This window comes from Cupressus sempervirens, chromosome 9 (genome assembly GCF_028749045.1).
Source record: "Cupressus sempervirens isolate cs-2001-9-10 chromosome 9, ASM2874904v1, whole genome shotgun sequence".
Classification (NCBI taxonomy): domain Eukaryota; kingdom Viridiplantae; phylum Streptophyta; class Pinopsida; order Cupressales; family Cupressaceae; genus Cupressus; species Cupressus sempervirens.
The window spans coordinates 154,600,892-154,627,740 of NC_143126.1; the positions used below are offsets into that span (position 1 = coordinate 154,600,892).

The window sequence follows — 26,849 nt, forward strand, 5'->3', positions numbered from 1 at the left end:
TTTCCAACAGTTATAATTTTGTCAAACACCAAATTCTTTTATAATTTAGTTATTTGACATTTTATCAAACACTTTGCAAGCAAGCTCTGATACCACTATAATATCCCTTGCCCAAACTTATTGATTTTAGATCAAGGAATATTGTCAAACATTTGTATGTCACCTTTCTCTTTTCTCATTTTTTGTGTTTCAAATTGTTTGATATAGTTTTAATGATGCTAAGAAAGTTAGAATGTTCGCAAATGATATTACAATACCTCTTACAATGAAATAATATGAAATTGTAGTTTTTTTTTGGTGTTTTCAATGCATATACATGGAAACTAGATATAGAATGCATACCTACAGCCAACTAACATTTTGACAAACAATTGGCATATAACTATTACGCTAATCATATATGCTATTAGATAGACATTTCGTCAAACAAATGGTATGCAAAAGATATCTCCTTATTTGAATTCATTCCCATGTACAATGTTCCTATGAATTTTCCAAGACAAATGGGCTTACAATAATGACTACAACAATGCCAAATCTGATACTGAGTTATCACTTACAACAAAAAAATTATATTCCTAAGATTACAATGTTAACTACTAGTAGTTGCAAAAAAAATGATCTTGAATTTTTTGAAATGGTTGGAGCTTTGTTAGGCAAGAATCCTAAAGGAGGAAACTTAGCAGTAGGGACTAATCTTGGAGGGATAGGGAATGAGAAAGTGGGGATTTCGATAGGTTTTACAGGGCCTAATGGAACATTGGAAGAAAAAGACAAATATACAAGTTCCTACTCCACAAGATGTGGGGATGGGAACACTCTTTCTATTCCCCTGCCTACCTATCACGTGCTCAGAAGGGACCCAGTGTAGGAAAATAATTTTTCGAAGAATGTGGATGAGAATGCAAATATTTTTAGGACAAAGGACTAGATGAAGGAGAAATTTCTAGATGATCAAAGGAAATGGTCTTCTTGGTTTTGGAGAAGAGCTAGAGGAAAATCATCTTTGCCTCTGGTTACATCGAAATCATGTTGGGAGAAAGGTGAGTTTCAAATCTTTATTCCAGATTTAATTGTTGATTTCTCTATCTTGACTATGGATTTTGCTCTAGTTGGGAAATTTATGGGGGCTAGACCTAATATTGATGCTTTAAGAAATATGTTCAAAATAAAATAGGTTATCTGTGGTCAAGTTGACATAGCACCTATGATGAATGATTTCTTTTCCTTTGTATTTACCTGTAAGGAAGATTTGAACATGGTGCTTTGTGGTGGACCTTGGTCATTTGGTAATAGTACTCTTACAATTAAAAACTAGGAGCCAAATATGGATCTATCTGATGCCTTCTTCCTTACTACTCTGGTATGAGTAAGACTTCCTAGTTTACCTTTGGAGTTCTGGTATGAAGATATTTTCAAAGGAATAGCTGATTCTTTTGGTGAACTTGTTGCTATTGACAACATCATGGCTTCAAAATCAAAACTTTACTTTGCTAGAATCTATGTGAAAGTTTCTCATTTGAAGAACCTTCCCAAGAAGGTCGAATTGATTTCAAAACTCAATTAAAGGATGCAAGAGATAATCTTTGAAGATCTTCCAAATGCTTGTTTTGTTTGTAAAAATTAGGGTCATTGGGTGAAAATTTTCCCTCTTAAAAGTAAAAATCAACTAAGTTGGCTAATGTGGAGAAAAATAAAGAAGTTATGGAAATGTAAAGAAACACCAAAGAAGGTGATTAAGGTTAGAAATACCTTTGAAGATTAGGATTCAAGTAAGCAAACATATCTAGAAGAGATCTCTAGTGTACAAAGTAAAGAGAATATTATAGATCCTATGAATTAGTTGGTTATCTATTAGAAAAATGAATTAGAATGGGAAGATTTAGAAGAATTAGAAGAGATAGAGGAAGTTGAAATAATTGAGGAAAGGAGTCATACTCTAGCTTTAGAGAATACATAGATTTTTGATCTTTAGTTTCAAGAGTCTCCCCTTTTTCAAGAGATTATTTCCTTTGAGAATGTCCTTGAATCCAAAGAAATGGATGTGAATTCAGGTAAGAAAGAACCTAAATAGAAACAAACTCAAAGAAAGAAAATGAAGAAGAAAAGTAATACTATTTCTAAAGGAGTGGAGACCCAAAGAAATAAATTAGAGTTGTTTCCAAAATTGAAGCCGAATGTTGGTACTCTAGAGAAACCTAGAAGGAAAATATCTAAAAAACTAGAGAAAGTGAAAGTTTACAGAATATTGTTGATGGGAAATAGACAACTATTCTAGATTTTACCCATGAAAAATTATGATGAATATTATCACTTGGAATATTAGGGGGTTGAATACTATTCATAAATTAGATATTGCTCAAAATTTTGTTAGAGAGCATAAACTAGATATTTTAATGCTCCAAGAAACCAAAATAGATAAAGAGAAAGCTAAAAAGCTTTAATCTTTTAATAATTATTGCATAATGGCTAGTAGCTCAGAAGGAGCCTCAAGGGGTACAATGATTATGTGGAAGCAATCTTTATTCTTAGGTACCTTGTTGAATGCTAATAAACATTTTATGGTGATCAAGATTAAGAGTATTGCCTAGAATAACGAATGGCATATTGTCAATGTGTATGCATCTAACATCAAGAGTACAAGAAAAAAATTGTGGGCTACTCTTTCTAACATAAAGAGTAAAGATTACTATAGTAGATGGATTTTTTTGGGGGATTTCAATGTTCCACTTTATGAGCATGGAAAAAATGGGAAAATGCTAGTCAGCTAGACGGTAGACTGGATTTTATGGATTTTATTAACAAGGAAGGCTTAATGGATTTAGATCTTCATGCTATTGAGCTCACTTGGAGTAAAAAAAGGATAGGTGATAAATATATCCAAGCTCACTTAGATAGAGTTCTTATATCTCTAGATTGGACTACAAATTTTTAATGTAATCTTATGGCTATTTAGAAGATTGGTGTAGACCATTTTCCTTTGATTTTTACTGCTAAGACTATCCATAATAGAAAGATTTTTCCTTTTAGATTTGAGAAAATTTGGTTGTAGCATCTACAATTTAAAAATCAGTTGGCTGTGGTGGAACATAAATATTGAGGAACTACTCTATTTCGTGTGGCTTCTAAACTCAAAAATGTCAAAAAGAAAGTTAAAATTTGGACTAAAAGATGTTTTGGTAACATTTTTTTATAACAAATCTAAAATTAAGGAGGATTTACAATTAATCCAAGATAGGATTCAGAGGGAAGGGTACTCATTGGATTTATTGATGGAAGAAAATGAGAAGATGGTGGAGTATCATGATATTGTTACTAAAGAAGAAATTTACTAAAGACAAAGATCTAGATCTGTTTGGCTAGATGAAGGTGATAGAAACACACAAAAAATTCATTATCTACTTTAAAACATAGAGCTAAAACTCATATTTCAAGTCTTAATAAAGGTAGTACAAAGTTAACTAAGCAAAAGGAAATCTTAGAGAAAATGGTCTCCTTTTTCTCTTCTTTGATGTCTTTAGATCCTAATATCAACTTGACTCATCAGGAACAGTCGTTGGATGTTATTCCTTCTTTGGTTACTAAAGAGAAAAATAGAATATTGTGTTCTATCCCTAAGGAAGAGGAAATTTATAAGGCTATTTTCTCTTTAGGTGGGGATAAATCACCAAGGTCGGATGGTTTTCCTATGTTGTTTTTTCAGAAGGAATGTAATCTAGTTGGGAAAGATGTGTGTGATGTTGTTAAAGAAACTTTTGGGTCTAAAAGGATGTTGAAGGAAATTAATTCAACTTTCCTATGCCTTATTCCAAAAAAGGTTGGTATTGATTCTCTAGATCAATTCAAGCCTATCAGTCTATGCAATTCGTTTTATAAAATTATTTCAAAAGTCTTGACTTTGAGGTTGTTGTTTCTTCTTCCTTCTCTTATTTCTAAGCAATAAAATGGTTTTGTTCCTAGTAGACAAATCCTTAGTTCTATTATATTTGTGCATGATAATATCCACTTTTTATCTCTTTCTAATAATCAAGGTTTTATTATGAAAGTTGATATTGCTAAAGCCTATGATAGAGTTGAATGGTCCTTTCTTCATAAGATCTTATTATCTTTTGGTTTTAGTGTCAACGTGGTGAAGCTTATTTTGTAGATGATCTCTACAACTACAATTGTTGTTCTAGTTAATGGATGCTCCTCTAAGTTTTTTAAACCTACAAGGGGGTTGAGATAGGGAGATCCTTTATCTCATATCATCATCACTATTATGGTTGATTGATTGGGGAGATACATTGGGAAGTTGGTTTCTTTAGGAGAAATCAAAGGTTTGTGACCCTCTTCTCATCCTCTTATTTGTTCCCATGAACAATTTGTGGATGATAAAATTTTTTTGGGAAAAGCAAAGGTTAGGGAAGAAAGAAATCTCAAAAAGGCCCTTAGCCTCTATTCTTCTACATCAGGTCAACTAATCAACTAGAATAACAGTTCTTTGTTTTTTATGAATACCCCTATTTCCAGACAGAGTAAGATTGCTAAAATTCTTGGTTGTTCTAGAGGGTCTTTTCCTTGTAATTATCTAGGTCTCCCTCTGGGGCCTAATCCCTTAGATTCTTTTTGGGAATATCTTATTAAAAAATTCAACAAGAAACTAGTAGGATGGAAAGGTAATTTATTGAGTCAAGCTAGTAAAATTACTCTTCTCAAGGCATGTCTCCAAAGTATTCCTATGTATGATTTGAGTCTCTTTAGGATTATAGCTAAATATGCTAATTCTATTGAAAAAATCCAAATAAAATTCCTCTAGTCTAGTTCTAAGGATAAGAAGAGAATGGATTTAATTGCTTGGGATCATATTTGTAAGCTTAAAATGGATGGTGGTCTGGGGATTAGATCTGTTAGGAGTATGAATAGAGCTCTTCTTGCTAAGTACGGTTGGAGAGTTTATCATGACAATAATGAGTGGAGTACTATTTGGAAACATAAATACATCTTTGATGCTCCTTCTTTATCTAATTTTCTTTTTGATCCTAATGTGTTATCTCAATCTACTATTTGGGGAGCTATGTAGGGAGCTAAACATATTTTAATCAAAGGTTGTATTTGGAAAGTGAATAATTGGAAAAAGATTAGCTTCTGGGATGATGTATGGATTTTGGATCATCTTTTGATTGAGAATTATGAGGATAGAACTCTTGTTGATAGATGTAAGTAGACTTTTAGTATTCTTGTGGAGAATTACTAGATTAATAATGAATGGGTTAACGTTGTTGAAAGTAATTTTACTTTTTCTAATATTCAGTTATTCTTGAATTCCTTTAGCCTTTATCCTCATATTGAAGATAAATTGTTTAGGAATTTGAATCGAGAGGTTCTTTTAAAGTCTCCTCTATTTTTAGAACTAAGGAAAAGGGACTTAGACCTTTATGGACTAAACCTTAGATTAAATGTCTTATTCCTAAAACAAATATTTTTTTTGGGATCTTGCTTCAAAACAAATTTTAAACATTGAACAATTTGCAAAAAGAGGGGGTTATGTGGTCAACAAATGTAGCCTATGTAAAAAGGACTTTGAAGAAAAAAATCATCTTGTCTTAAATTGCAATTATAGTAAAAAAGTGTGGAGTTACATCCTTAATACTAGAATTTAGATTGGGTACAACAGAATAATATTGATCAATTCTTCTAGAGTTGGACATGTCCTTCTATGGAGGTTAATATTGGTTTCCTATGGAAAATACCTCTACTCCATCTCTAATGGGGAATCTAGAAAGAAAGAAATAATAGAATTTTTAGAGACAAAGAAATTTTTGAGTGGGTACTTGGTCATAATATGATTAGAGCTATCAAGGAAAACTTCAATTGTCATAGAAAACTGAGTGATGATATCCAAATCAACAATCCTATGCAGACTAAAGGTTATAAAATCAAAATTAATGATTAGAGGCAGAATGTTAAATGGGAATCTCCTCCTATGGGTTGGATTAAAGGTAACTTTGATAGTGTTTCTAAAGGAAATCATGGAAAAGTTGGTTGTGGAGGGGTTTTGAGGGACCATACTGGTAGAATTGTTAATTCTATTGCCATCCCTATTGGGATTTCAACTAGCCATAAAGCTGAAGCAATGACAACACTGTATACTATGATGCTGGCTATGTAAACTAGTTATCAGAATCTTTGGATGGAAGGAGATTCACTTAACATTATTAATATGTTCAATAAAAAGAATTCAATTTCTTGGACAATTGAATGAAGTGTTATGGAAATCAAAAACCTTATTGACAAATTTGATAATGTAATATTCTCTCATATTTTTTGAGAGGGTAATTCAATTGCTAATTGGTTGCCAACCAAGTTTTCTATAGGGAAATCAAGCTGAGGTGGTATGTTGGCCTATGCAAGGATGCGGAGCTAACAACGATTGTTAATTATCACATGACACATGCTAGAGAAGGAAATATTTCCTAAGATTGGAAAATTTACGAAGAAGAGTGGTGGGTTTATGGAGGACAGTTTGAGATTCCCTAGGAAGTACCTTTGTGCAATAATGACTTGATTTTGGCACATAAGTAACATTGATATCTCTTCAGTAATCTTCAATACTTTATTACCTTTTTTGGTTTTTTCTACTTTGGTGTTTTATAGAGAAAATCAAGTTTTCAAGATGGGCGGGGAACTAAGAAAGCAAGAGCCAAATAATTGCAAGGTTTAGAAGGCTAAGGCCTCTATGTGGGAGATTTTACAAAAAGGTAAAGTGACCACCTACATTGAGATACTCCATGGGTATAAAACTCATATTACAAAAGCCTTCTTTAAAAATTAGTTTGAAGATAGGGTTACTTTGCATGGGATCATGGTAAAAATGGCTAAATAATTTATTGCTAAGGTTACGGGGTTTCGTATGGAAGGGATTAAATTTAGCAAGTAGACTAGTATCTCTAATGTGGCTTTCAAGAAATTTCCAAAGATGGAAGCTGAAGAGAAGAATTTGGAGAAAAATGGGGACTTCTATGAACTGAATCAAATAAAAGTTAACTAGAGGGATGTGTTGTCTTGTATTTGTGATTATTTTGTTCATGATGGTAGGGCTAAGAGAGTCCATAAATTTCACTTTGTTTTCCTAAATCATTTTAGGCATAAAGATAGGATTACCTTTCCATTTTTTTTGAAATAATCTCTCCTTCTAAGCCTATATGCACATAGGAAGAAAGATTCCCATCCTGTGCTTCATGAAGGTTTAGTTTTACTTATTGAAAACTTTTGTAAAAGTAATCCTATAAAGCCTTCTCCAGTTATTGAGAAAAGGAAAGGGTCTGGTAATGATCCCCACTCTAAGAGAATAAAGGTGGAAGAAGGAGCTAGTGTTAACAAGAAGGTTTTCAAATAGGAGAGGATTAAGAAATATGTTGAGGAAATAACTAAATTTGAGAATTTGGATAATGATGAGAAAATGAAAATGGGGATCTTAGTTCTAACCTAGACGGTTACTTTGGGATTAAAGGGGTGTCAACCGGTAAACACAATGTGAAGGGAAGTAAGGATAGAAATACATACTCAAATAGTGGGTTAGAAGCCCTCGAGGAGGATGATGAAAAATAGAGTGATCAACCATCCCATAATGCTAGTGAGGAGAAAATGTAGAATGATATAGGTAAGGAGATTGAAGATAAAGGCCTTGTGGGTAAGGACAATAGCCAGAGTAAAGAAGAAAACAAGGAACAGATGAAGAATCTAGATATTAATACCAATACCTAGATCAATATTGTGAACATTGTGGTTGTTTCTAAGCCTAGGGATGTGGTTGATGGGAGGGATGACTCTCTAGATGCTAAAATTTCCTTTCTTCACATTGTTAAGCTTATAGTGGAGACTTCTCTTCAAAGTGATTCTTGGTTGTATAATGAAATGATGGTTCTCAAGAAGAAAATGGGGGTTATGTAGAAATAATTGGATGTTGAGTGCACTAGGAGAACTTAGATGGAATTGCAAATTGGTAACATCCCTAATAAGCTTAAAGAATATGAGCAAGAGCTTCATTACCTTATAGAGGAAAGTGGTCAAAAAATGGAACAGGTCACTTTCATTTTTTGTGTTGCAGTGACCAATCTGGGTAAGACGAGTAATGAGCAGATAATGTCTCTTAGTAATGTAGGGATGGGGAGTCCACATGGACCTAGTAAGAGAACTAGGCAAAGCACAAGGAAAAAGGTTGCTGAGTCTCTTGAGGCTCTTGTTGTTACTCCAGTTGACATTATCTAGGGTAGTACAGAAATAGGTAAAGAGGTGGTGAACATTATATAAGAGTTGTTGTAGGTTTTGGCTATGGAGTGGGAGTGTTGGTTGCTAGTCTGGGTGGTTTTTCTGGTTTTTACATTTTGCTTTCTAGCTTGTTTAAACTCTAGGTTCTAGGTCCTTGTAAAACTTGATCACTTTTTATGGTTTAAACTTTTGGTTTCAAGTCCTTGTAAAACCTAGTTTTGATGTTTCATACTTTAGGTTTTAGGTCCTTGTAAGACCTGGTGGTGCTTTAATGTTTATCTTTAGTTTTTTGTAAGGGGTTTTGGGTCCCTTCAAAACTTTCCTTTACCATAATCTAAAACTACTAATAGTTGCAAGAGGAACTTGCTAATAGTGATGCCCACTAATGGAGATGAAAGTTGCAATCAGAATCAAGCATAAATACTATAGCATGGCATTGTTAGCACATACTGTAGTAGCTAGGGAAAAAAATGATTACTAATGGTTGCCAAAGATAAATCTTCAGTTCTGCACTCGATAGTCCTTCAATATTCTTCAAACCCTTTAGTTATTCCTTAACTTTAAGAACAAATGGAACACTAGAATGAAGCTCTCTTGAATTCCAAATTCAATGGATATTTCACCACCTCAAATAGTTGCAACATTGAAGAACTACTGCTCTCCAATGGCTAATTGAAATCACAAACCCTTAGTTTCTCTCTCAAGTTTATATCAAATGCAATTGACAATTATCAAATGCCTAACAATGAAACTCTAACCTTTATTTATTCTTTTCCTTCACCCTTCTAGAAGGAATAAAATATTATTTAATTGCACTCTCTTGAAGCTTCCCCCTTTCCAATGCAATAATTAGTTGTACTTCTAGAAAATAACTCTCTAGAAGCTTCCCCTTTCCAATACAATAGTTAGTTGTGCTTCAATAAAATAAAATAAATTAAATATAAAGTCACCTTTAGATTTATTTATTTATTGACTTTAATTTAATTTATTTTTTCCTTATTTCTACACTTAGCCTTCAAAAAATGAAAAGCTAAGAACTCCATTGAGGGCCCAAAAGATGAGGGACATTACAATCTGCCCTTCCTAAAATTGCTTGACCATAAGCAATTCAGCAATGCAATGAACTCCAACCTCCACTTGGATCCAAAATAAAGTAATATGTGACACCCCTATCAACATTGAACCAACTGCATACGACTAACATCATCCAAACCAACAACATAACCTAAAGTACAACACTCAAAACCTGTGCTAATGATGTAGGAATTAGAATATCACCATAAGAAAACCTCACAAGAAATATCTTCATCCTGGTCCCCACCTATATAATATATGTTGGATTGGAATCCTAATAAACAATCCCTTGAAGAGACATATCTATAAAATAACCGTATGCAGTCATGCAAACTATATCAACAATATGTGTAGCAACATCAAAATCTGTGGACACTAGACCATTATCAACTACTGCAACACAAAACTATATCTTTATAGATGGTGAAAACTAAGCCCTAATCCACTCAGGTGAGTGATCAACATCAACCTCAAACATTAGATTTTCATAAGTCAATTTTACATCCATATTGAAAACAGTACTATCCATGAAGTGAACATCAACACTTTGTTGATTGATAATATATCATGACTCTATCACTATATCACTCACCTCATCAGCAATAACAATTGTACTATCATCAGAGCACACATCTACAATTGTGTGCATATTGCTAAAATCCTCATTGCATGGATCAACTGACACTAAATTGGCTATTGATATGACAATATCCTTGCATGCTCCTACTAACACTATTGCTGCATCACCATTAAATACATGATCTAGGAAACTCGTACCAACAACTACATCATCTGACTTAACCTAACATGAATTATCATCACATTTTTCTCTTCAAAAAAATGATATCATTCTCTACTCAAATATCAAATTCAAAATTACTTGGGTCATTCATTTGTGATTTTGAATCATCTCATTCTCTAGCACATCCAACTATTTCACAATACCCTATGTCTTTGAATCTCCATCCCTTGGTAGAGAAGTATACCCTCTATGGGTATAATGAATAACAAACCTTCTGTCACCATCCATAATGCTGAAAAAAAAGTCCTCTACCTATGGGTCAAAAGAAAAGTAATGAGTACTCCTCACAGTGTAATGCCGATAAAAATTACCAATCTCATCATCATCAAACTAGGAATCAGAAGATGGCTCCACTCTCTGAGTTTGAACTCTTCGTCAAGTAGGATCCTGGGAAACCCTCTCAGCAAACCCAACCAAAAAATCCCTATTAGGAAGCAATGTAGCCAAGGTTTTTACAATCTTCCTCACCAATCATCATATAATATACAAGCCCCAAATTAGAGTACCCTCAAATATACTGTGTGAAACTTGCCAAAAATATAAGCTCTCAAAAAACACTACATGAATGACTCAGTACAATAGAAATTATATGTGGAAGCATCAATTTTCTTCCCCGCAATCTACAGCTGATCCCTTTGAAAAGGTGACAATGCCAATTGTCCAATGCTACCAGTTGTATGAAAAGAAGAAATAGATTCACTTCCAATAGAAGGAAGTAAATCACCATGAGAGTGTGTCTCCATTGATTCTCTCACTTGCTTTATACATACTATACTCATATCCTATATGAATGTGTCTGGCACATCATCACGTCCCTCATCCTCAATCATAGAAGAAAAATCACCACCAACTACAATATGTAACTAAATAGGGCTTAGGGCTAGTGTCAACTATACTTTTTCTAACTGCATGGTAACCTTATCCAACTATGACTATGACTCTTGAAGAGCCAACTGAGTATACTAAAGAGAGTCCATAGTCACCTCAAGCTCTTGGGTGAGCTCAACCACCTCCTCCTCTTTCCCTAACAATGTCTCATAATAGGTGATACCCCACTCCAGAAAGTAATCCCTATCAGAAACTAATTGAGAGTAACTATGCTTCAAGATCCTAACAGCCTCTCAAAGTGCATGAACCTATACTAGACAAAGAGTACTGTCACCATGCTCATCAAACATAGGAGCATCCCAACTAGATGTAGCTAACATCTGATTGATATCATCATAATGCTCAAGAGCTAAAGAAATATTACTATCACTCACCTTCAGCTGACAAGTCACATGATCCCTCTATAATCCCTAATTCCTATGAAAGTTCTCTGTCATGCTAACTACATTGAGATAGGAAACTGAATCAGAATTATCCACCACAAGATTTCTCATACATGTGTTATCTTCCTTGCACAATTCTACATCTAACACACAACTACCATGTAGCTCAACCAACTCCTCATCTGAAGAAAGGGAAGCCTTTGTCGTATCAATCTCCTCGCATGTCATAGCTTCCATCTCAATAGTAAGATCCTATAAGCATTGATCTTGGGACTCATCCATAACCTCCTCAGAGTCATCACCCAATATCTAGCAAGGGGTATCATACCTGATACATCTCATAGAATCATCAAATGGATCATCAATTCTATCCATACTATCTCAATTGACATCTCTTGACAAAGCTTCAATTGTGGACTCCTGACTCTACATACATGACTCAAAGCTAGGTTGTGAATTAGTAATACTAGAGCATAAACCCACGTATACTGACTCTGTTGAAACACCCACATCATCAATATCATAGATGGGTGACTCTATACTTGCCTTGGTCCCACTTGAGGAAGCAACTGCCTCTTGCACTATAGAAACACCATTAGATCTCACATACATATCTCCAATAATAATTCTATCCTCTAGAGAGCCGAAAGTATCAATGGTAACAATTGCATCAACTGTCTCCATACTAACTATAGCAACAACTCTAGGAGCCTCAACTTGTTGAAGGTTGGTGTCGTTATCCTCTGCTACCACTGACACAACCACATGTCCTTATGAAATAAGTCCATTGGCAACACTATAGATAGGACTAGTAGGTGGCGTACTAAATATAGGTGCATCTACATCATGGACACATGTCAAGAAAAACTCAAGCTTCCTTCCCTGCAACCTCAATCTCTGCCTTCTAAATGAAGAAATCATATACCTCACTACCCTCTCAACTATCTCTAGATCTAAAAAGCTCTTTTCCAACCTCTATTAATGAAGCTTAAGTTTGTCCATACTTTCCTACAAAGCATTCATCTTTATGCTAGCTTCCTCATTACTCCACCGACTTCTAGAACTGCTAGTCCTATTTTCATCCATGGATAGAAAATAATAGAGTGCTGGTCACTCCAAATGCAACAGAAAATCTAACAATAATTAATATTTTTCTACCACATAGGATGACAAAAAATTGCTCTAATATCACTGTAATAACCCCAACCAGTTATAACTTTGTCAAACATCAAATTCTTCTGTAATTCAATTGTTTGACATTTTGATAAACACTTTGCAAGAAAGCTCTGATACCACTGTAATAAACCCAACCAGTTATAACTTTTTCAAAAACCAAATTCTTTCATAATTTAGTTTCTTGACATTTCATCAAACACTTTGCAAGCAAGCTTTGATACCACTATAATATCCCTTGCCCAAATTGACTAATTTTAGCTCAAGGAATATTATCAAACACTTGTATGTCACCTTTCTCTTTTCTAATTTTGTGTGTTTTAGATTTTTTTTTGATATATTTTGAATGATGCTAAGAGATTTAGAATGTTTTCAAATGATATTACAATACCTCTTACAATGAACTAATATGCAAGTATAATTCTTTTTGGTATTTTCAATGCATATACATGGAAACTAGATATAAAATGCATAGCTATAGCCAACTGACATATTGACAAACAATTGGCATACAACTATTATGTTGATCGTATAAGCTATTAGATACACATTTTTTCAAACAAATGGTATGCAACATATATCTCCTTATTTGAATTCATTCCCATGCACAATGTTGCTATGAATTTGTCAAGACAAATGGGCTTACAATAATGACTATAACAATGACAAATCTGATACTAAGTTATCACTTACAACAAGAAAATTATATGCCTAAGATTACAATGTTAGCTACTAGTTGAAAGAGGAACTTGATAATAGTGATGCCCACTGATGTAGATGAAAGTTGTAATCAGAATCAAGCATAAATATTGTAGCATTTCACCGTTCATGCGTACTGTAACAGCAAGGAAAAAAATGATTACTAATGGCTACCAAAGATGAATCTTCAGGTTTGCACTCGGTAGTCATTCAATATTCTTCGAACCCTTTGTTTATTCCTTAAATTTAACCACAAATAGAACTCCAGAATGAAGCTCTCCTGAATGCATAATTCAATATATATTTTACCACCTCAAATGGTTGCAACACTAAAGAATTGATGCTCTCCAATGACTAACTGAAATTAGAAAACTTTAGTTTCTCTCTCAGGTTTACATCAAATGGAATTGAAAAATAATCGGATGCCTAACAATGAAGCTCTCACCTCTATTTATTCTTTTCCTTCAGCCTTCTAAAAGGAAATAAAATATTATTTAATTTCACTCTCTAGAAGCTTCCCCCTTTCCAATGCAATAATTAGTTGTACTTCCAGAAAATACACTCTCTAGAAGCTTCCCCCTTTCCAATACAATAGTTAGTTGTGCTTCTAGAAAAATAAAATAATTAAATATAAAGTCACCTTTAGATTTATTTATTTATTGACTTTAATTTAATTTATTTTTCCTTTTTTCTACACTTATCCTTCGAAAAATGAAAAGCTAAGAACTCCATTGAGGTCCCAAAAGATGAGGGACATTACACTCCAAAGCTTCTATCCATTCTACAATACTTTTTTGTATGTCTGAAGTTGTTCCATAATTGACATACTGGAGTTCTACTCCTACGATTCTACTGATCAATAGGTGCATGACAATTTTGGCCTATGTGTCCAAAGTTGTTACACTTGTAACACATGATCTTCCTTCTTTCTTCATAAGGTCTTCCTTCTCTCAATGTCCTCTCATTAGATCTTCTTATATCTACAGGATTAGTATTTCCAAAAATTCTACTATTCCTTCTATCGTTATCATATTTAGGTTTCCTACAATCAATTTCTTTATGACCCATACCATGAAAATTATGACAATAAAAATTTATAACTTGATTAAATGACTTATTTGTAGAATCTTTTTTCATATGACCTATTTCATTACATGAAAAATATTTACCTCTAAATTCATACCTAGTTTCCTTAGGATATTCAGCTTGCTTTGGTTCATTCAATATCTTATCTTCCTTGTCTTATCCAACTTCTATAGTTTTATTAAAAGATTGACTAGATTCAATCTTATCATTAGATTTATCTTTTCCTTTTAGATCTGATTTACTTTCAAGTTTCTTTACATACATGTTAAATAGATAACCAAGACTAGTCTTATCATAGGCAGGTCTTTGTATTGACATTGAGTCATCAAGATTTTCTCTACTAGAATAAAGCTTTTCAATTTTTTGTTTGCATTGTGTTAGTTCACCTTTCACAATAGTGTTGTACTTAAAAAGTTCTTCATGATCTTCTTTTAGTGTTTCAAATTTAGATGTCTTCTTAGCTAGACTTTCTCTAAGGTCTAAAATTTTCAATCTTCAAATCAAATTCTATTTTGCTAGGACCATTCTTCAAAGTCAACTTTAGATTGGTAATCTTCAATTAATGATTCAAGATCTTGTACTCTATTTTCAGCTTTGAATATTCATCATCATCAACTTTAGTAGTTTTAGGCTTGGATTTGAGATGTTCAATCTTGACCTTCTTTTGTCCAATGTATACTTTGGAGTCTTCATATCTATCTTTTAACTTATCTCTTTCTTCATTAAGGAGATCAATTTGTTCAAGTGCCTCTTCAAGGATCTTCATCAACTATTCCATTTCCATAGGGGTCTTACTCAAGTTTTTATTAATTTGTACCATACATAAGAAATTAAATAAGCAATGCTAAATAGAAATAATGACCATGCATAAAGAGATCTCATAACACCATATTTTGTTAACTAGGGAAACCCTGGCCAAGGGAAAATCCTAGTGGGGATGATACCCACTAGATAATATACTAATATATATGTTCCTTTTTAGAGGATGGACCCTATGAGGAGTCAATGAGAAAATTCAGTATAGAGAGTCCCTATTAGGAGGCTTTGAATCCCTGTTAGGATTTGTAGTATAGTAGATGCAAGATGAGCCCACTGCCTAAGCATGCACTTCTAATTACATGAGGAGCTCACTGCCCAAACAAGTAATTAGTCTTTAGGTATAGAAGTGCTATAACTTATTTCTTGACTAATCTCTAACCTCGGCTCAATCTTGGAACACAAAATCAGGTTCTCAAAAACTTTACATATATCACTTCATAGAAAGTTTGCATATCACTTATTAAAATACAATTTCACACTTCCTTTCCCAAGATGTCATTTGCATAAATATCATGCCTTTTCACAAATCATTGCTAGGTCGGCTAAGACCATAATATAATTTTCCAACTTAGAGTAAACATCTAGGATGTCGGCCCTAATTGGTCAAGTAATTATTTTGTAAATAAAATAATTTCTTTACCTTTAATTTCTTTGTTCTATTTCACTAGTAAAATGTGAATATCTCTTTTTCATACTATCTGTATTGATGTTTGAGGTTATACACATCATCATCAATATGTATACTATCACCATCTAAATTTTCTAGTCATAATTTGACACTAGTAACAAGTTACATACAAAACAGTACATTGTTGTAAACCAATTTCATACTTAAACAATTTTATGGGTATCAAAAGCTAAGTATCTTTATTTCTAAGGTTTTCTACAAGCATGTGCACCATGTGTTTCCATAAATGACAAAAATTAAATATCTTCATTATTTGATTGTCAACAAGCCCAATTTGGAAAAAGCTACCAGTTGCATCTACTTACTAATTTTCACTCTTCTGAAGTGAGCCCTATTAGGAGCCAATGTTATTAAAGGTTACAAAACACATTGTTAGGTGTTACCCTATTAGAGGATTTAATCACCCTATTAGGAGTGGCCTTGTTATAGGTCTTGAGACACTTCAAATATAAATTCCAACTTGTTAGAGGATTTACAAATAGATGTTTAGCCAATTCGATGAAGAGATTTAGATCACTGCTACAATGGTTAGAAAGTAACAATGAGATGACCTAATTTCTAATGCAACTGAATTGCTAATTATAGATATAAATTATGGCTTGTCTACTTTATCCTTCTTTGATCAAATTTATCTTTGCATCTCAACAGGGATATTCTACTTATCCTTCTAATTCGCTTCCTCTAAGCATCATCAAATCTTCAATTATTTTCCACTCATTCAATTTTAAAATTGACCTTATATTTATATCTTACACATTGTCAAGTTGGCTTCAATACAACATAGAATAATTAATATTCATCTTTTTAGTCGGCTAGAACCAAAAAACAATTCAATTAAACTCAAAATGCCAAAACAATAAAATCCTTCATTAGCTAACCCTGCTTGATAGATACTAACTCAAAGTAATTTTCCTGTGTTAACCAAATGAACTCGGTTAACATTGCATATTCACATAGCTCCTTTGGTAATTGAGTGAGCATGGTTAACACTATTTCCATCCAAAATTTCCTTCATTAATTGATTGAGCTCAGTTAAAACTCAACTTATACAAACTTTACTTTTTTCCCCAAGTGAACGTAGTACACACTGTCTTAAGAACTAGACAAACTTTCGAATGCTCAGCAAGCACAAGAAATTGTCTTCAATGCTTGAGTGAGCCCAACATACACTAACTAGTAATGATATGACATTGGTGTAACATCAAAGATAATACACAATTTATCAATTATTTCCAACAATGAACATTATTTATACAATAGGTATTCTTTCCAAATCTATGGGACAATTGTATTATATGTTGTTTAGTGAGCAATGCAATTTTCATTAAAGAATAAATTTAAATCATAAAAAATAATTGGAAATTTATTATTCAAACAATTATTTTGTTTGTTGATCTCATGCATCAAAGTACATATAGAACAAAAATGATAAGGTGAGGAGAATGACATTATCAACTCACATAAGAATTGGGATAAAGACAAAAAAGGAGTGAAATGCAAGTTTAATATGAAATAGTAACCTACACAAAGCAACATCACTATCTTTTTGTGTTGTAGGCTTTCTATTTGTTTCACTCCTTTCACTTTTTTCTATTTTCCATATGCATTGAAACCTATTGCCACCCTATGTTAATATGTATATAATATTGACTCATAGTTGTAAATGACTATTTGAGTGGCTTGAAATTGGAGAGTGCAACTGTAAACTAGGGTTGATATTCTATAAGGTTAGTTACAACACATTATGTTTGTTTTAATATAATAGTTAAAATGGTGAGCTTGTCCAAAGTAATGAACTCGAAAATTCTTTCAATTCAGATAAACAATTTGTGTAGCTACAACATAAAATGAAAGCCTTGAATTTGAAAGAAAAATAAGACATTTTTCTATAAAAATTATTGACAAAACTTGCAAATTCTTTATTATTTTAATAAGAAAACAAAAACATACCTATAAAAACTCCATTCTCTTTATAAAAAAAGTACTAAAATTAGTGGATTACAAGTTTTGAAGTTGATTTTAACTTTTTGCCAATGATTTGATGCATGCATTTGACGAAAATCTATGCAAGAAGTGGGAAAATGCCAAAATTTCCCAATGATAAAGCTTGCCAAGAAAATTTGCAATACACATAAAGTGTATGCTAAAGGATAGCTATAAATTTTCTACATTGACAACTTGATAGGATTTTATAATTAAAGCCATAAAAAATCAACATAACATGAACAACTAAATAGTATAATAATTAATGATGTGGATGAGAAACATGCATCTATGTTTTCACTAGGTGCACCTTATGTTATTCTATTTTAGAAACTCCGCTAGAAAGTGTTACTAAATTTATGGCTAGATAGAAACCACCTACATGTTGCTATGTTCTTATTTTTCTAAAAATAATGTGTACTACAAGAGAGGGAAATAATTGAAGACTTTGAAGGGTTTTGTTTCGATGCCAAGAATTATTGGGAATGATGTGGGTTATCTATAGACCTCATTCAATCAATTCTATTGCATAGAAAGTAGGTCAGAGCCAGATTAATGGATATTTATGCCGTAGGCATTTCCTCTGTGAAGTTGAGAGGCTCAGTTTGACATCCAACAGTTGACAGCCATGGAGAGAAAATGACTTCCATTGAAGCAATGTGAAACGTCGATCTACTTTCAACTTTTCATCGTTCTTAGTGCATGATGTACACTGACGATGGATTCGAGCTGAAAATGGTGATCGACGGATTAGAATCTCAAAAAAGGAGTAGACGACCATTGAAAGCATTCGGGCCGCTCGCTTTCATCGCCGATTTTGGAATGCATCAACAAATATTGAACATAATAAAGCGGCCTGACAAAAGCGTAGAATGTGTGGTAACCACTAACAGAAACATTGAATCTCTGGAGAAGCGTAATCTGGAGAAACATTTGATTTAAACCCATTTTTAATTATGTACCCATGCATCCCCTGCCCTAGTTGCAAAAATCTCAAGTTAATACATGCAAGGAGCACACTCACCATGGTGAAAAAGTCGGGTTTTATGTCTGTAAATAGCATTTGATTAAAGAGATTCAATGCATTGCTGGAATCTTCATTCTTCGCGTACCCAACAACCATACTACTCCATGAGATCACATCTCTATTGCACATTTTGTCAAACACCTCCCATGCAAATGCCATCTCGCCACAGTTTGCATACATGTCTAGCAAGGAATTCATTACCGAAACACCAACTGAAACCCACCCTCGAATATAAAACGATGAAGAAACTTGCCTTGTTGCAGAGCTCCCAATTGGGTGCATGTTGACATCACACTTATCAAAATAACTGAATCCGGCCTCTATGTCTCCAGTTGCATTTCATGGAAGAGAATCAAAGCCTCATTAAGGCATTTATTCTGTGCATACCCAGCAATAATGGTAGTCCATGAGACAACATCTCTTTCAGACACTATGTCAAACACCTTCCGAGCATCCTCTAATCGGTTACATTTGGTGTACATATCCACAAGTGAAGCTACGACATAAACGTTTGACTGGAATCGAGCTTTGAGTATGCGACAATGGATTTGTTTGCCCTCTTGCAAAGCAGAGAGGCCACCACATGCCTTTAGAGCAAAGGGAAAGGTGAAATTATCTAGCTGAATTCCACTCAAATCTATTTGTCGAATAAGAGAAATAGCATCCTCAATATACCCATTCTTGACATACTCTCTAATTGTTGTATTCCATGAAAAGGTTTTTGGCTTGCACATTTTGTCAAACATTTGTCGACTATTCTCCACATAACCTAACACACCATACACATCTAACACACCATACACATCAACAAGTTTAGTGTCTGAATAATTCTTGCCACGAAGTCCTGACGTGAGGATTTGGGTATGGATTTGGTTTAAAGTTTGGATATTCGTACAAGAATACAATGTTGAAGCATACAATTTGATGTTGGCCATACCATCTGGTTGAGTAGACTTGCTTAGTGTATAAATGTTGGATGACTGTGATTTCCATTGCAGTTTATGATTAGATTTTAAAACAGTTTCTCGAAGAAAAAATTGCAGAGTAGCATAACTATGACAGTAGTGTAAAATTCAACTCAAATGTCGCATTTTTTTATGTAAGCTCTGTGCTCTTGTTTTTCCATTGTCATTCTAAGTTTCAACTAATTCTTCTTCTAACATGGATGTGTTGGGTGATGTGACACGCTCCCCTACCCACAGGTGGTTAATTATGTGGTGTTCCATGTTCACTAACAGTCATGGCTTTTGGTGCAACGGCAAATGGGCCCCACAGGATGAGGTCAACTGCCTTCTTGTAATGTTGAGGAGAGACTGCCGTAATGTTGTACTCTCTTATCATTGGTATGGAGGTTTGATCTTTTTGGAGATCAATGCATGGTATCGAAGCACTCTAAAAGTCCTCTATAATTTTTAATTCAAAGTGCCTACCCTTTCTTGATGATTTCATTACGAGTTTACACCTAAATTTCAGATGCTGGATAGTGATGCATAATTTCCATATAAGTTATGTTGTTTTACTTCTTGTCTATAATTTCTTTGAGGAGTCGGCGATGGATGCTATAACAACTCCTTGATTTAACTCTATAATCCATTCTCCAATACTTTCTCAGTTGCAGAGTTAATTCTATAACCCAATACTTTCTTAGCATCAAAATTTCCATTAGAAAACTTAGAAGCATAATTCCAAGATTTTCTTCCAATCATGGCAGAGAAATTGCATGTGGCAGGTTTAATGATTGAACTTTCTAAAGGTCTCTGTGTACTGGTAGATCCCTAATTTGGTTTGATCGCCATTGAAAGTGTGAGAAAAAATTCTGCAATTTTAGGGTTGACAAGTTTGATAGATTCGGAAATAAAAAAAATAACTATATAGATAAATTAATTAGATAACTAGAGAGAGACTAGGAGAGAGATTGATTGTTGATATTAAATTTTTTTGAACTAAGTGATATAATAAGGTAAAGTCATTAATAATAGCTTTAAAAACACATACTAAAATTTCAAAACAATGTTTAAATTGGAAAATTAGATATTCAACGAGAATACCAATAATTAAACTATGCATAATCTTCATTTATTAAATGTCATCTTTTTCTATTTACTACTAAACCATTGTGTCATTCAGACCTTTCATGATATCCATAAGGAACGACTCTTCTATCTTTAAATACCCACACAAACCACAATTTTTTTCCAAATTTCACCATTTAAATATTGTGTGTTTTAAATCTATATCATAAATGGGTTTAAGGAAATTCAACATAGTTACCCTTTCATTTCTACAAAAACAAACATTCAAGGGAAACCTTATTCACTCTTGGAAGATGTCCATGACACCATATGCTTTTAATGTCTTGAATATTTTGACATGGTAAATCTACTTAAAGCAACTCTTAGAAAATACTAAAAATTATAACTAGTGATACCATAGAGCGTAATGAGGATATATGTCTTTTTTGTTGGCATAGCAACTATATCTCCGATGAGATCTAGTATACACTTTTGGTATGATAGCAAAATCAACAATTGTCTATGCAACACCCAAAGTGATTCATTTATTGTTATTAATATAATGACTTTTTTTTCAAATTTAATTTTATATAATATTTAAGAGTGGCCCCTCTCAAAACTCATCCTCCATGTAGTAAGCCTCCCTATATTCGATGAAGATCGTAAAGAAGAGGGATATGGATAGGGGAGAGGAAGATATAAATAGAGATGAAGATAGAGCGATAAAATGGGATTAAAAACATAAAGAAATATATATAGATTGTTAGAGACATGAAATATGGAGAGGGAGAGACACAAACAAACAAATACTTAGTTTACCTTCCACATATCTACGGTGTACCCATTGCACACTAAGGTGCGATTGCTAGTTATTATGATTTAGTTTAGTGCATCATAAATTTGAGCATTTCAATGTTTCAGTTAAGTTTCTAGTTTGTGGTCATTATACCATGCAATCTCACTTAAAAATTGATCAAATTTGTCTTCTCATACCACATACACCACCGCCTCCTCATTTTTTATGCAACATCTTTTGTAGCTTGGATGACATAATTAATGCAAACATTTATTCCATTAAACTATTTGCAAAATACATAAATGTAACAATTTCCCAAAGTTTTTGATTATTGACTTGGCTATTTTTTTTTTGACAACCTTTTGGCTAGTAGTTTTCATTTTATGAGTGTGACATTACATTTTTAGATTAGGCATTCTTGTATAATAGCCTATCAATTAAAGACTTCAACTTCAATAATTTCAAAACTATTGAAAGCAACCAAAAAGAGATGCAAGGGTATGTCTATAAATTTTTTTAAACAAAAATTAAAGAAATGTAGAATTAAAGGAAGGATTTAAAATTTATAACATAAAATTCAGTTATTTTAAATAATTGAGGCATATATACAGGACTAACATATGTGGAAGTTGTGAAATTGTACAAATATAAGTGTATTTAATAAATGACATCTCATTTCAAGAGTTGGTTTGAAATGTACAATTATTGAAATAAGTATTTTTTGTATGTAAATACAAATAGAATTTGAGTCCTATTCATGGCTAGCCAAAAAAAACCTATACATAAAATAAAATTGGTTTTAACTGATAAGAGGATGTACCTATGATTGAATGGTGTAAAATTTATAAATAGTATTATTTAGAAGGCATTGAAAATGTATCTTAACATACTTGATATTGTCTTGTTCAACATTTTTGTGTGCACACCTTCTTTGAATTCAAAAAATGTCAATTTGTTAAAAAGAGTAATGGATTACTTAGGAAGCCAAAAAAATAAACCAATAAATGAACAGAGGGAGAGTTTTAGAATTTCAAACTTTACCATTTTCTATAGAAGCAACTTCACAGCTCTAGCTTTTATGCGAGATCAAGTGCAGATGTGTTTTTTTCCTAATAATATTGTATGGTATTTTTTTTCATCTTGCAAAAGTGCTCATAAGAGAAGGAAAGCTCTATATGGAGTCCTTAGAAGTATTTGAATCTAGAGATTGGGTTGAAGGTAAGGCATTGATACACTATATCTTTCACCTCTCCGTGAGATCCATTTGAAAGACTAGTTGTGACTCAGAGGTTTGTAGTAAGCATTACACATTAAAGTTTACATAATATCTATGACCTAGAGGTTTTTTATGACCAAAACACATTGATGGTTACATAATAAAACCTCTCTAGGTAGTTGGTCATCATCAATGAATTCCACAAGCCCGCGATGTCCATTTATCACAATATAAAGTGCAATTGAGACATTTAGTTTTTTAGAACTTTTGTTGTTGTGGAGTGATACTTGTTCATTTGTATTAAACAAATCTGTTTCTTGGTCAAACTCAAATTGTTCATTTCATGTGAGGTTCTTATTTGTGTGATCCATTAACAACTCCCAATCATGTATCATTGGTTATGTTTTGTGCATGTTTTGTAGTGCTTGGAAAAAATATATTTGAATTGGATCATCACCTTCATTTCCAAATATACATTGCAATGTTACATCTATATTAAAATTGTGCCAAACTTTTTTGGTATTTGTGTGTAGTGCATAGATAGTTTATCCATAACAAGTGTAAGTTGGGAAGGTCATTGTTGTGGTCTCACAACACACATCTCATTTCTCCTAGAAATGGGGACCCCCTAGTAAATTTTTCTCTACTAGACTCCTAGTCTAGAGTCTGGGTCACTTTTGGACTCCCCCAAGAGTCCAGGTCAAGCCCCAGTATCTAATTGGGGTAGTCTAGAGAATCATAGTCTAGATAAAAAGATGAGGGTTTTGAACTTCCATGTGCTTTAGTGCCCACTAGCACACTTGTGCACATGCATACATGTGCACAGTGCACAAAAGCACACCTATGAAGGTACGCACCCACGAAGATACACACCCGTGGAGATGTGCACTAGGGCTCAGGGTCTATATAAAACTCTTAAGCCCCTTGTCCCTCTTCACTTTCTTTCTTCTCCCTTGAACCTTTCAATGTATGAATCTTCATTGCTCCCCAATATGCAAACAACAAACCAAGCAATCATCATGAAGGTTCGCATGTGCGTACCTCCACTTAGACCAAAGACCTAAAACATAAAAGAAACCTAACTCCAACCATTATGAATGTATACACATGCACACCTCCACCTTCCAAACATAACAAAAGCTAAACCTAACACAACCTAAAACCTAAGGCACAATAGTAATAGCACCTCCCCAAGGTGTGCATGTGCACACCTTTTCTAACAAACTTAAACACCCAAACCAATGAAATGCCTAAATCCAAGATCCTAAATCATTAAGGAAGTGTGCACATGCACACCCCCTCAAGCTATGCATGTGCACACTTTTTGTTCTCATCAAAACAATCAAAGCTTAAGTTCTCCCCCCCACATTGCATTTGCATTGTACATGTGTAGAGTTGTGCACATGTGCATGTATGCACCTTACCTATGTGTGTGTGTGTGTGTGTGTGTGTGTGTGCGCGCGCGCAACTACACACAAAAGGCAAATTAGAAGCTAATTAGTGCACTTGCACACATGTAAGGGTAAACTAGGTGCACTGAAGTGCATAGTAGAGCATTCTAGGGGGATTAACTAGTTTTGATTGCATTCTAACTAATTTTTTCCTATTTTGGGGTCAATTAGGGTTTATTTTAGGTCAAATTTTATCTTTCCAACTAATATTTCCTTTCTTGTACATATAAGATGGCATCATCATCCTCTTCAATGACAGAAAAGATATCTCCAAAACTAGTAGTATTCAAGTACCAAGGGCCACCAAGGAAATCCTAGTTTCAAGATGGATATGCTAAGATCATAGACATAGAACTTGGGCATATAGACTAGAACATGTTCCTTATGATCTATAACAAACCTAAAGAATGATCTTCAATGGTTTCAAAACTTATCTAATCAGGCCTTGTTAATGTAGCATCACATCTAACATCTATCCAATCCTTAGAATTCATAATGACTCTTGCAGACAACTATGTGACTAAAAAGAAGGTCGTTAAGAGTGTTACAAGAAAGATAGTCCTAAACCTCTAACCAAGAAATATTAAGAAGGTATTCCATCTTCCTAGGGTAGACCAATATTTTAAGATAACCTATGATAGAGAAGAGAGATGGTATCAAAAGAATGAAAAAGAGGTTAGAGAAATAATTCAGTCATGTTTCCTGATTGACTGAACACTAGTGGCTCGCAGAGTCAGTAAAGTTGACATGACAAGGGGATATATGAATGATGATATTGGATATGAAATTGTGTGTTTGAGTAGAGACATGGGACTTCCTATAGAAAGAAATTGTCAAACCTGGATGGTCCACTTTATAGAAACCATTAGGATGACAAATATGTTGATTGATTGGGATACTATCCTTAGTGATAATTTGCATGAGAAACTTATAGCCATGAAAGCTGATACAAGATTCTACATGACATCATATATGGTGTATTTACTAGTGGTAAGAACCACAGACTACCCAAGCCTCTACAAGAAAGGGAGCATGTAGGATGCTAATGCTTGGCCCTATGTAGTGTATCCATAATTGTTGAAGAAGAAACTCTTAGAGAAAAGTGTGGAATACAAGATGGTGAATAATTTCTTCATCTATGTAATCATCAAATTCACAGAATGTGATTATGAAAAAAGGATGTCATTAGAAGCAATAGCTAGGATCATAGAGATATGTGCTTACTACATTCAATTTAAAATATTCACCTATCTTAGGTTAGTTGGTACTCTAGAAAACCCAAAGAAGCTCCTAACATATCCATCTCATAGGTTGATCCTATTGGAGATTGCATGCCAACTCAATTCTACATATGAAAAAGTGAGAAGACAACATAAGAAGACATGGGTCTGGCCCATCACAATTGGTGCTTTTAAGTTGAAACAAAAGCAATATATTATGACCTTTGATTCTGAATGGGATCAATATCCCTTAGAAGAGTAAAACTCCCCTTTCCCCTAATTTGACAACATCAAGATGGTACAACATCTAGCAAGAAAGTAGTTTGTACATGAGGATGCATTAGAAGATCATTGGATGAATATAGTAGCTGATTTTGATATCCAGATAAGGGATTATTGTAGGATGACTCTATATCTAGTAGAAAAAGTATTGAAGACAAATATTTCTCTAATAGTTGTGGAAAAGGATAGTAAAGTTATCTTGGATCCTTTATACAATAGGGACAAGATCTATGACCGATCGATAATGAATGCAAAAATAGGGAGAGATGAGAATGTAGATATCAATCATTGGGCTAGGTATCTAGTTCAAATGAAAAATGAATGGATCAAAAAACCTTTCAAAATGGATCTAATTCCTCAGGATATTCCCCTACAAGCTACTGCATGGCCAATCAAAGGAAAGGTGTGTTAGTCATAGTGCTAAACTTCATTGCTCAATCCCTAGTAAGGCTAGAAATAGTACACCAACATGAGAGGGAAATTGAGTACTTCAGGGATGATAAGGGCACCAAAAAAAGGAAAAGATTACCTATAAAGGAAAATAAACAAATGTCTTAGGCATGAGTGCCTCAACAAGAATAGGTATAGCCTGAATAAGTAGAGCCTCAAGATGAGCCTAAAGCACAAGAGCCTGCACAAGAGCCACAAGTGCCTTCATGACTAGAATAGGTACAAGAAGAGTAGGTAGAGGAATAGATAGTGCCACTAGTGACAACACAAGAGGAAGAATCCTCCCCCTCAACTCCCAAAAAGGAAAGGGTTGAATCAACTATGGTGGGAACACAGAGGAGAAGATTAAAGAAGAAAAACACTTCATCCCCACAAGTGCCCAAGATAATCTTGGAAGTGGAGATAGAAGAAGAAGGGGAGTAGATTGAATATTCCCCCTAAGCCAATGGACCCATTTAGCAAGGGAAATGAAGAAGGAGAGGAGAAGAAGTTCAACAATGACACCTCCATCTACTCCAAGGGAGTCTATCTAGGTATCAAAATTGAGACA

At 33.7% G+C, this 26,849-nt stretch overlaps 1 protein-coding gene across 1 annotated transcript; it reads right to left on the reverse strand.

The window, feature by feature from the left end:
• Nucleotides 1–19,192: 19,192 nt before the first annotated feature.
• Nucleotides 19,193–19,807, reverse strand: LOC149537972 (pentatricopeptide repeat-containing protein At3g12770-like). Its single transcript, XM_089802407.1, has one exon. The coding sequence runs from the start codon at nt 19,805–19,807 to the stop codon at nt 19,193–19,195; it is 615 nt and encodes a 204-aa protein (XP_089658533.1).
• Between the last annotated feature and the right edge of the window lie 7,042 nt (nt 19,808–26,849).